Raw genomic sequence first — 12,595 nt, forward strand, 5'->3', positions numbered from 1 at the left:
TATACACAGATGATAGCGGCATATCTTATTTCATATAAAATATATCATTTTTCCTATGTTTTAACAGCTAAGACACAATTATTTATTGATTTGAAATTCCCTCACTGTGGTGCCCCACACATATACATTTTATTGAATTTATAATATTATGGTAATACATTAAATTTGTTTTACCTTCTCTCAACGCTGTTTTTATTAAATTATATTTATAGTATACCGATTACGTGTAAATTAATTAAGTTACCTATTCAAAAAGCTGCCAGACTATAAATAATTATTCATTGTAGATTGTTAAGTAAATATGACATTTTAAAGCCAGGATGGTATTTAAATAACAAGCTTTATGTCTATCATATTCTTAATATGCAATTGGTTGGAATAGCGCCATATTTCTACAGAAAATGCCCACGATACAAAAAGAAATTAGTCGAAAATCTATTTTTATTGTATTATTTAAATTTCTAAAATAATTTTCATTGAATAATAATAGAACTTAATGAATTGAATTGGTTCTATAAATTAATATCTCTATTCACAAATTAATATGCTTATCATCTCACCTTTAGTTTTAAATGGTTGGCAGTTAGCAGCAATAAATATTTTTTTGATTATTGAAATTATTGAATTATTATTAAATTTTAGTAGCACTAACCCTTCTTTAGAGTTTCATGGATTATAATTTATTATATCTAACCCAATTGTTATTATTTTCTTAAATATTTTTTATCGCATTATTATTAAAATAAAATGGGTATGGTCAAAAATATTACAATTAAGTATTTGGAGTTGGGTGAGCATCGAATTAAAACTTGAAACAATATGCAACTAAAATTTGTTACTCTGTATTATATTTTTAAAATTATCATTTAACCTTATCATTTACATTAATATAATTAACTGATACAGGTCATCAAAATGATTATTTACTATAATAAATATTATGTAACGTTTTTTTTACAAAGTTTATTAAAACGGCATACATTTATCTGTTAAAGTTATTTACCAGAATATTTATAAAACCTCAGAGTAATAATACGCCGACCGCTTTTAGAATTGCCCATACGGTAAAAAAAAACATTCTATGATTATCAATTACGAAGTTAGCTACAGTTTACAGCGTAACAACGGGCTGTAGGTACTCAGGTTGTGAATTGCAAACGCAAACCGAAATCCTCCGTTACACGTTTGTTGTTAAACCAAAAACCAAACCAAATATTTGGAATGCTATTGTTCTATACAATAGAGCAGAAGAGCATCTCTATAAGCGGGAGAGAATTATTACTCTCTATAAGGGAGAGAGTATAAAAGTATACTCGTAGTTATAGTTGGAGGAGTGGTGGTCGATGCAAACTTTTTGCTATCTTGAAAAAATGTAAAATTGCATTGAAAAAATTCTTATTGATAAATGATAAATATAATTAATTACCTTACTAATTTCTCCCTAATACCGTGCGAGCTAAGCCGCTGGTAAAAGCTAGTAAATAATAAGAACCAAAAATAGTTACCAAGTGGCTACTAGTGAACTTGTTGTGGTGTCGCAAACATCACAAATTGATTTCATCTGATTGCTAAATTGATGGCTTCCTTTATGTCCTGATTACGTACTGCTACAGATTAGGTATTATAGCTAACAAGGACATGATAATATCATAGGAAACATCAACTGAAACCTACGTATCCATACATAATTTGTATGAGTTTAGTAGTCTAAGAACTCTTTTTACAAGATATGATTACACAATATGATTTGTGAGGGATTCAGTCATGTTTGTTTAGCCATATGTGAACACAATTTTTCTCCAGGTTGTATTTTAGGAGTACGGTAATTTTTATATGATAGGTAGACTTGGATAACCTGACTTGTATACATTTTTCAAGAGATTAAATTTTATAAGAAAACTCTTCAAAATGTATTTTTAATATGAGGTATACCCAGAAAGTAAGTTTCGTTTGTATTTCTTGCCATCGTAAGAAATGTTGTGATCGCTTTTGTGTGGTAGCTAACCTGGCCTATCATAATAAATAATTGTGTTTCCATTTGATACGAGTTGTATTCAAACTTTGAACTCATTCAATGACTTTACTTAACCTTTAAAATGCTAGTTTGCTTCATCTGCAATGGGCTTATATATAATCTTTTTTTTTTAAAATAGACCTTTTATGTTTATGTATCTGGCATGAGTGGTTTCCTAAAATATTCTGCAAAAGTGTTTTTTTTTTCTTTTATTTTTAACTCTTAAAAGGCTGTGCTAATAAATTCCTTTGCATGCGGTGATGTAACATTTTGTTACCTCAAGCAAAAGACAAAATATTTTGAAGTTCAGACATTTGAAAAATAATACATTCTGACGTACTGTTAAATAATTCTTGTAGCATAATTTATAAAAATTATAATATAATTTAGGCCTGTTATAGTAAAATGTTTTTATCTCTTTCACACAAACACCCAGCCACAGAACAGCATCTTTGTCTTCTTTGTTATAAATTATATTCTATTTGAAAACGTCCATTTGAAGATTACAAAAAATACAACTTCATAATTTAAATAAATAAGAGAGATGTATCAAGTCTTGTATCCTATGTAGACTCGTGTTACACCACAGCCACACAAAAGTTAAGGAATAAAATGCTACGCTCCTATTTTTGTCTTGTCAGCAGATGAGAAAGAGAGAATTTGTGAAAAATACACACCACAACACCCAGACCTATTGAGAAAAAAAAATTCATGGATTTTTTATTGCGACTGGTGGAAATCGAACCTGCGACGTCAATTTGACAGTTGGCTGTCTAACCAACTTACAACCTGCACTGTTAAACTTTGCTTTGAGAAAAATCCCATCAAGAGCTATTTTGTATACTATGTAGAATGATCCCCTTCATAAATAATAATATCTTCTGTTAAATAGATTGTAAAATAATTAGTTTTACACAACAGGAATAATAAAAATCAGAAAAAATATTAAAAGAAAAAAAAATCTCCTGTAAATAAAACTACTTAAGAACCACAATATTTGTTTCCCGTTAATAAGCTAACAAATGATTATTTATTTTCAGATCCATGCTTGAACTTCTTAAAGAAGCAGGCTACTGAGATTGGACTGACTTATGCAAAATATGAAATAGTTCCTAAGAAACCAATTGCTTTATTAACATGGACGGGAACAGAGCCCAACCTCCCAGCATGTTTATTGAATTCTCATATGGACGTTGTTCCAGTATTTCCTGTAAGAACATTATTTATTAAAAAATACAATATTATTTACTGATGGTTTAATTCCAAAAAATAATATTGTGACATACATTCTATGTAAATTTTCCAAGCTCTATCTAGATATAGTAATAATTTTATGGAATCAGAATTTACTGTATTCCATATATTAGAAATATTCACTATTTGATAAGAGAAATATAAAAATAAACTTCATAGGCATTAAAAATATTTGTTGGTTTCCCTACTGAGAAAATTATCGATTTTCAATTATGACACAACACTCCCAGTTCGCATTAGCTTCTATATTTTAAGAGCAATATTTAAGCCTAATAGGTTATATAACTCTATATTCAACAATTTGGATAGCCATACATGGGATCGTATCGTATTCTAATAATTCAACAGCTAAATGATTTATATTGTAATTTCAACTCTCAAGTCATATTAACTCATTTCTTTTTTTCCTAAATATTTTTACCATCTGTTCAAATGAATACGTAGATTTTTTGCACGCAAAATGTCTAGTTACAGTGGTGAATTAAAGTACAGAATATCCAGGCTTAAAAAAACCCATTTCAATTTTTACAACCCACCGGGAATCAAACCCGGAGCCCTCCGAGCATTTGTCAAGGGGCTGCCATACTAACTGCGAATTTTTTTTTGTCAGAGAAAATAATAATTCTTCTTCATCTTTTAAGAGATCCTAGGATATGTGTTACTGAAAACTAGTTTTTGTTCTCTTGAGATGATGAGGTCCAACTGTTTTATTGCCCATTTTGTAACCCAGTCCCAAGCCAGTTACCTCTTCTATAATTTCATCTATTATAAGATTAAACAGAAAAGGGCTCAGACTATCCCCCTGTCTAATACCATTACTTGCTGGAATTTTCTTGGATAATTCATCAACAACTTTAATTTTTGTTTTATTGTTGGTATGGAGATATTGTATTTTTATAATGTCTTCTAGCAACACCCCGTCGAACGCCTCGGTCAAGTCTATTCTATTGCCTTAAAATGAAAATTGCATATGTGGTGGATTGATTTAGTTTAAAACCCGGGTATTCCTCTCTGCTGGTAATCTTTTGCTCAAGCAATAAAACATTTCATTATAATCAGTTGGGATAATAATTTCAACTTATATTTTTAGGAACATCGTAGAGCTGATCAAACAAAAACTACATCTAATATTTATTTTGTCATTAGTCATTTTAAATCATTGGGTTATCGACCATTTTGGGGCTAAAATACTTTTAGATATTGTGAAACGAGCCTAGTTACAAAATACAAAATGTACTTTGTTCCGTTTGATATTTAAAATTTGTTTTCTGTTCTTTCATTTGAATTGTTTGTCAAAGATAAGGTATCTCGTATTATGTGAAAAGGTGACTGGTTAATTTTATTTAATTACCAGAAAATTCCTAAAGTTTCACAATAACAATAATGCGCTATATTTGCATTAAAATATGCTTTATTTAATTGTCTGTTTCAATAGGAAAGCTGGACATATCCTCCATTTAGCGCCCATATTGACGAAGATGGAAAGATATTTGCTCGTGGATCTCAGGACATGAAATGTGTTGGAATTCAGTACTTGGAGACAGTTCGTAGACTAAAATCAAAGGGCATAAGACTAAGGAGAACTCTCCATATCTGTTTTGTACCTGGTAAATATGCAGTAATGTTCGATGTTATGCATACGTTGCTTACTCATGTGAACAAAATATAATTTTTTTGTTTTATTTGGAAGATAAGATAGCATAAATGTTGAATTGTGTGTACACTGGAACCACATTTTACACAATTTTGAAATAACACGGTCCAAAAATTAAAATTGAATAAAGTTTTTGAGCATGTTTTTCAACAATTTGTAATAGAAATATAATTATAATATTTGTTATTGGAATGCTCTACATGTAGAGTCTACATCATTCTTTTACTAACTTGGAGTATAATATAATATGATGGTGATAGTAAGTAATCTTCTTACGATTTTTTTAAAGTATTCGGATGTCATGCTGTATTTAAGAAAAAAAATAAGGTACTATTAATAGTAAACAGTTTCATTTAAAAAAAATCCTCAATTAATTTTTATGCTAGGAAACTAACCTAACTAGCATTCTTTTTTTATCAAACGTTTTTTTACATTATTTTTTTTATACTGTACTGTATCCCCTGTGTAAAAAGAGGTTCCAGTTTATATGCAAACACATATTTTTAGTATGTAATAATGTGTTTTTTAATCACTGATTTGGACTTTTTTAATTTTTTTATCTTCTAACATTATAATATTTTTTATTATTTATGCATCTTGTAGATGAAGAAATTGGAGGTGATGATGGCATGGAGAAATTTGTGCTAACAGATGACTTTAGAGCTCTGAATATCGGTGTGGCTCTGGATGAAGGCATGGCCAGCCCCACCAAAGATTATGCTATCTTCTATGGAGAAAGAAATATCTGGCGTTAGTAAATGCTATCTTTACAATACCCATGTTTAATGTGCTTTCATCAAATATATCAATTTAAATATCAAATGATTATACTCATGCCATTTCGAGTTGTTCCCTGTGACAGCTATGTTGACGTGTTATGTTTAATGTTTCAATTACTAGATTTTTATTCAATCAGACATTACATAATATTTATCAGTCATCTTCTAATTTTATAAAATTTTAATGTAAATTTACTATTGAGTGATTACATATTATATAACAGAAAAGAAAATGCTTTTGTGACTATTTCAGTAATGGCTAGTTTCGTTACCATAAAATCCTTTTATTGACAATATTATCGGTTATTGCATATTAAATTGAATCATTTAAACCTAAAACCACCCAAAAACAGGTTTAAAGTATAAAATTCTGTTATCTTTTCTCAAAAAATGACACTCTTTTCAGAGATATCTACTTAATATTTTTTTTATTTTTACAGATATTATTATAACTTGCCGAGGACCTCCTGGCCACGGTTCCCTTCTACTTGATAATACTGCAGGAGAAAAGGTACCTTATAGTTTCTCGTTTGTTTTTAATATTTTATAAATAATGTTAAACAATAATAACGATTATTGTGTGTGGAAGCGAAACATGAAACTGATGTTTTATTTCATATATATATACATAAGTAGACTAAATGCAGTTGAAGTGCAATCACTTAAACAAATGTGTGGGCAATCGATGAACGACAGGGCTGTGAATTTTAAACCTTAAAGGATGCGTACTAGCTGTGTATAATTTAATAAGGTAGAGTGATTTAAAAGATTAAGATCAAAAATATTGTGGATAAAATAGATGATTGAACAATATTATATATGACAAGTGTGAACATATATATGCAGGATAATTAAAACTAAAAAACAGTTTGCATAGTTTAATAAATCAAAATCTTAAATCTTTTCATTAGCCTACATAGTTGAAGGGTATGATAATTAATTCATATAAAAATGTGTGAAAGTGGAAGATTGTATACAAATCTGGATTGTGCCCAGTGAGCATGTGTGCATGTGTTAGATTGTCACAAAATTTTCTATTTTATTTTTAGGTGCATTATATTGTCAATAAGTTCATGGAGTTTCGTGCGAAGGAAAAAAAGCGATTGGAATCAAATCCTAAACTTACAGTTGGGGATGTCACCTCTGTTAATCTCACTCGAATATATGTAAGTTTTTTAATAATGTGAAAGTATGTAATGTTATTCTGTTGTTATTTTATTCTTCGGTTATATATAAATTAATTCACCAACTCAAAAATAAAGGTGCCTTTTTTAAAAAAATGTTATTGATCCTTTTTTTGTCGCTTTGCTTAAATATATCTGTACCTCAGAGGCAGACGGATGCAAATCCAAACGTCAAATGTTCAACACAAGCCTAAAGAATCTACTTTCTCTAAGTGATTTCTAATAATTTATAACATTAATTTGTATTTTTAATATCTCAATACATTGGTTCTTTTATTACAAGACTTTCATTTCTTCAAAATCAATGGACATGGTCATAAACTGGATACGAAAATCGATATCTCATTTCATCAAATTCTGGATTTGCATCCGTCTGCCTCTGAGGTACAGATATTATAAAGACATTTTCATCAACCTATTAATACACATAGACGCGCCCTGAGCTCTCAAAAATAATGACACCTAACTGATGCCCAAACGCTCAGTGAAGCCCAATGCGTATCTAGTCATTCTTTGACCGCCAGCTAGGTGTGATGTGAACTTGACATTTAGAATCCAAACCAAACTGCCTGCTTGTGTCGTGAAAGCGTTTAAAAACCGTTCGGATAAACATTGCAAAAAGGTCGGAGTAACTTTTCACCGGGAAGTATTTGTTTATAAGTGTTTAACAAATCTCAAATTATTCATATTCAAATATTTATTTTAAATGTCAAACTACGCCTAACCGCACAAAACCAAAGCACTTCTTTCTTGCAGGGCTGCACTGATATAAATACATTTTTAAAGTATAATAAATGTTAGTTAATATTATTTTAGCATTCCAAACATCCAGTAAAAATAAATAAATGGGTAGAACTGAAAGGAATTTAAAAAAAAAATCTGATTGGTATCCTTAAAAAACTAATGTTGTTTCAAAAAATTTAAATACAAACTCTTTTAAACACCAAAAATGGGTATTCTCTCAGCTTTTATAGTATATGACATCTTTTCGGATTCATCCCTGGTGTAAATAAACAAACTCGGTAACTATAAGTACGTTTTCATGTCCTGCAGGGCTATAGTGCAGGCCGCGTCTGTGTAGGTCGATGGTCATTTTACAAGAATATTAATTAAATTTTTAATCCGAATAACATCAAATAATCCAGTGTTCCTTTGTTTATGTTGTTCATTTTAATTATAAGGATTCATTTTATATAGTCAATGTGCCTGTCCACGGTTGCTTTATTTTTCAATAATTATTTCCGATTGCCAAATAAAACACTGTGTTGCATGCACTTCGCCTGTCCACGGTTGCTTTATTTTTCAATAATTATTTCCGATTGCCAAATAAAACACTGTGTTGCATGCACTTCTGACAACACATTGAACATGGAACAGCCATAAATATTGTCTATGGAGGACATCCCAAAAATCTATCCATCACATGGACACATTGACATATTGATACATAGACGCATCCTAAAGAGTAAAATATTTTTAAAAAAATACTAACACTAAAACCTACCCATATTTAATGAGTTTTTTTATTATACCAGAGATGCATTCAACAATCATGCATATGCTACCAAAAATTGGAGGATACTCATTTTTGGTGCATTAAAAAGATTGTGTTTTAACATTTACAATCAACATTAGTTTTTGGTGGATCCCAATCAGATACTTTCCTTAAATTCTTTATAATTTCAACCCATTTATTTTTTTCACTGGATTTTGGGGAATCCAAAACTAATATTTAACTTATATTTATTTTATTTTTTAAACGTATTCATATCAGTGCATCCCTGTAACTAAGAAGAGCTTTGCAATTGCGCCGCTAAGCGTAATTTGACATTTTCAAAAGATAATATTTATATTTTAATATTAATTGTTTTAAGCTTTGTTAATCAGTCATGAACAAATATTTACCAATGAAAAGTTACACAGTTCTTTTTACAATGTTTATCCGAAAGGTTTTTACACGCTTTCACGTCACAAGCAGGCATTCTGGTTTGAATTCTAAACTTCATGCCTGGCTGGCGGTCAAAGAACGACTAAATATGCATTGGGCATGAATGAGTGTTTGGGCATGAGTTAAGTGTCATCATTATTAAGGGCTCAGGGCATGTCTATGTGCATTAATATGTCAATGCATGGACAGTAATGATTTACGTTATTTTTAATAAATTTAATTACATATTTGAATAAATTAATTTTGTTTCCATATCACCTAATAATATAATATTTTGCATGTCTGAAGGATAAAGCCACTTAAATGGTAAGATTTAAATAAATATTATTTATTCATATTTAAAAAAATATATTTATCATTAAAATTTACAATTCCCAAAGAAATCAAGTGTTATCTCTGTCTAGGTAAAAGTCATAACACAGAATACAAATTATTATTATTGTGGCTTTCTCTACCCACAAAAACAAAATATTTTACATCTTTATTATCCTAAGAGATTTTATAAAATGAACCCATATTTTTTTTTACCTGTAATGCTTATGTAATTTATTTTTATATTTTTAAAATCATAAATCTACAGTACCTTTATCAGTAGTAAAAATCCTCAGTAAGTTGAACGCATTTAAATGTTTAATATTTTTTGCAGGGTGGTGTTCAGACAAATGTTATTCCAGAAAGTTTAACGGTCGTTTTTGATGTTCGTCTAACAGTGGACATAGATCACGATGAGTTTGAAGCAATGGTAACTATTATACCTACTAATAAAATCATTAACGTATAGGTAATATACACTTTATTTCCTTGCTAGCTGCATCTCACAGATCACAATGCACATGCAAACATTAATGTGAGAAAAATTATACGTATTTCCTTTTTTTTATTAATTAATATGGTTACATAAAATGACACATACACTTTTTTATTTTTCTATTACAATCAATTAATTTTTCTGCATAACTCGTCTCCATATCTTTGGCACTTGCTGTCAGTGTAATTACTTTATGTGCTTTAAAATTGAGTTGTTAAATATCAAACGCCAGTATGTCTACAACAACCCACCACAATGTCCATGTAAGCCTACTAGTTTCTTAATTGAAACAGAGTTTTTTGGCAGTGTTGTAACCGACCGGTTACAGGGGGGGGTGGCGGCTTCGTCTCCCTGGTTCCATTCAATTGGCCCACCCGGCGTAAATGGGGGGCCTGAGCCCGGCGCACCGAGAAAGCACTGACCGCTAAGTCAACCTCAGTAGCCCTGAAAAGGGCTTTCCAACAGGTCCTGTTGGTGTAAAGAGGCGAGCGTAGTCAGGGCAGTCACGGCGGAAGGCAGCAGCGAAGCACGAAGTCCAGCGGGAAGCGGAGGGTGAGGAGGCGAAGAGTAAAACACGATACAACTGCCTTGAGCAAACTAATGTTTATTTAAAGTCTACACATAATAAAGCACTGCCCGACGCCCGAGCGCGCGGCCGTCGCCGTGTACGTGAGCCGCCGCCGGGAAGTGGGGGTACGGGCGACCATTCGCCCGGCCTCCCCCACCTTACTCTACCCAAATGGCCGGCCACGTAAACAGCGTCGTCCACCCGCGCGGGGGTTTAGTCGACAGTATGCCACGCGGCGCGCAACATATAAAAATGCACACACATACAAATAAACATATACAAAATACATAAATTCAATATAAAATAATCCAAATAAATCCTATTCTACATTTTCCTCGGTATAGCCAAGGCCGAAGCCGAAAGTGAATCAAATCGCCTTTATTATGGGTTCAGCCCTTGGTTTTCACATATACCGAGGACCTATACTTCTAAATATTAGTTATAAATCAAACAATTTATATAATATACAATGTGGCTTCCATCGTTCCAGCGAGTCCGGAACAAGTGTTTTCATTATAATAATAAAGACATGTTTTAATTTAAATAGTAGTGAAATTATCCTTTTTTTCACCACACTTTGTACAACAAATGTCAAAAAGAAATTTGGTGGACACACTGACATTTGATATTTAGAAATATAACCAATTATCAACTTATTTAATTTAATATTATATTGCATTTACAAATAAAATAAAGAAATATCATGATTAAAAAATAAAAAAAAATAAGAAGGGTCTATGAAATACTGTAGAGTAATTTTTTTTTGTATTTATTTATACTTAACTCTTTCCAGATAATGAGGTGGTGTAAGGAAGCCGGAGAAGGTGTTACAATAGAGTTTGAGCAGAAGAACCCAAAAGTAGGAATAACAAAACTGGACGACAGCAATCCATACTGGATCGCGTTCAAGAAGGCAGCTGATAAAATGTAAATTTTGTTTTTATTTATTTGCCTTATTTTATAAAATAACCAACAAAACCCGTAGCAAAAAGACTATTTCTTTTAAGTTCGATGTGCAACTCGTGCGTGTTATAACTAGTAGCAAAACTATCAATTTAAAGTTCAATGTACACATCAAACTTAAAATAAATAGTTTTTTGCTACTGATTTTATTGGTTTCCCCAAAAACAATAATCATAGACAGTGTCGTTTTTGCTTTTAAGCCCCTCAAATATTTCAGTGTAAAAACACCTTTTTTAATAAATATTTTAACCTGAGACCATTTGCATGGAATTCTAACTCTTTAATCACTAGAACACAAGGCGGACAAAAGGTGGAATGATCATCATCCCTCTTTCTGCACCCAGTGGTGCATAGGGCACTGAATTAGTAAACCAAATGCAGCGTAGTTCGACTATCTGTTTTATGAAGGTAAGGTGATCAGTCTTACGCTTCAGGTGCCAGTCCAGGAACAGTAAAATTTCGATTTTGACTCGATTTTCTTATGCAGGACTTTTACCTGAATGCAGCCATCGATTCGGAAACATTCCACCAGGGTTTTGAAGTTTTTTTTTTCAAGTTGAGTTAGAGTGGGTTTCAAACTTTGGACCTCTGATCCATGAGGCCGCAACACTATGATCATAGTTATATCTTTTATTTATCTTTATTATTAATTTAATTGGCTATAATTATACCTTTCCTCTGATAGGAATCTGAATCTGCTGCCAAGAATCTTTCCCGGTGGAACAGACAGTCGGTACGTGAGAGGTATTGGTCTCCCTGCAATAGGATTTTCCCCCATGGCTAACACTCCCATCCTACTACATGATCACAATGAGTATCTCCAAGCAGATGTCTTCCTTAAAGGGATTGACATTTATGAAAAACTGATTCCCGCTGTTGCTAACGTATAGTTCTCAACTACCTCGCTACATATTTTGTGGTTTATTATATTTTAATTTTTTTTTCAGGAATATTAAGTTTTACAACTTCCCATTTATTTTGTAATAAAATATATCTTATATCAGCCAAAATGAAGAAATAATATTTTATTATATTTTCATTATTTTAGTATTATTGTATGTACTACAATAACTATTTATTTTACTACATAATAATTTTCCAATCGCATTGTGTATTTTTAAAATGAAGAAGTAAAATTTTCCATAGTAATCTTTTCTTTAATGGAAGATGTTTGATTTGAAATATTTTACTATCATCCAAATAATACAATTTGTTTAATAGAAAATTTATTTATTTATTTTTATACAATATTGTAACATAAATACAAATTTTATAATCGTTATTTAACTATACCAAACTGTGATTAACTTTTACGCAATTTAAGATGTCTTAGGCAGATTATGTAAGTCATGGTTGTTAAAAAATTGACTATAAATTTTATATCGTTGACTTGAATAAATAATATTTTACAAATGTGTATTTT

The 12,595-nt window shown here is 30.9% G+C and overlaps 1 protein-coding gene across 1 annotated transcript; it reads left to right on the forward strand.

The window, feature by feature from the left end:
• The first annotated feature begins 3,040 nt into the window (after window positions 1-3,040).
• On the forward strand, window positions 3,041-12,585 carry LOC148273621 (aminoacylase-1-like). Its single transcript, XM_088238418.1, has 8 exons — window positions 3,041-3,224; window positions 4,704-4,875; window positions 5,526-5,672; window positions 6,142-6,212; window positions 6,751-6,867; window positions 9,480-9,575; window positions 11,003-11,136; window positions 11,858-12,585. The coding sequence occupies exons 1-8, from the start codon at window positions 3,201-3,203 to the stop codon at window positions 12,060-12,062; spliced, it is 966 nt and encodes a 321-aa protein (XP_088094544.1). The 5' UTR covers window positions 3,041-3,200; the 3' UTR covers window positions 12,063-12,585.
• The last annotated feature ends 10 nt before the right edge of the window (window positions 12,586-12,595 follow it).

Source organism: Micrasema longulum, unplaced genomic scaffold (assembly GCF_059751315.1).
Source record: "Micrasema longulum isolate JH-2025_06_02 unplaced genomic scaffold, ASM5975131v1 h1tg001893l, whole genome shotgun sequence".
NCBI classification, from domain to species: Eukaryota; Metazoa; Arthropoda; class Insecta; order Trichoptera; family Brachycentridae; genus Micrasema; species Micrasema longulum.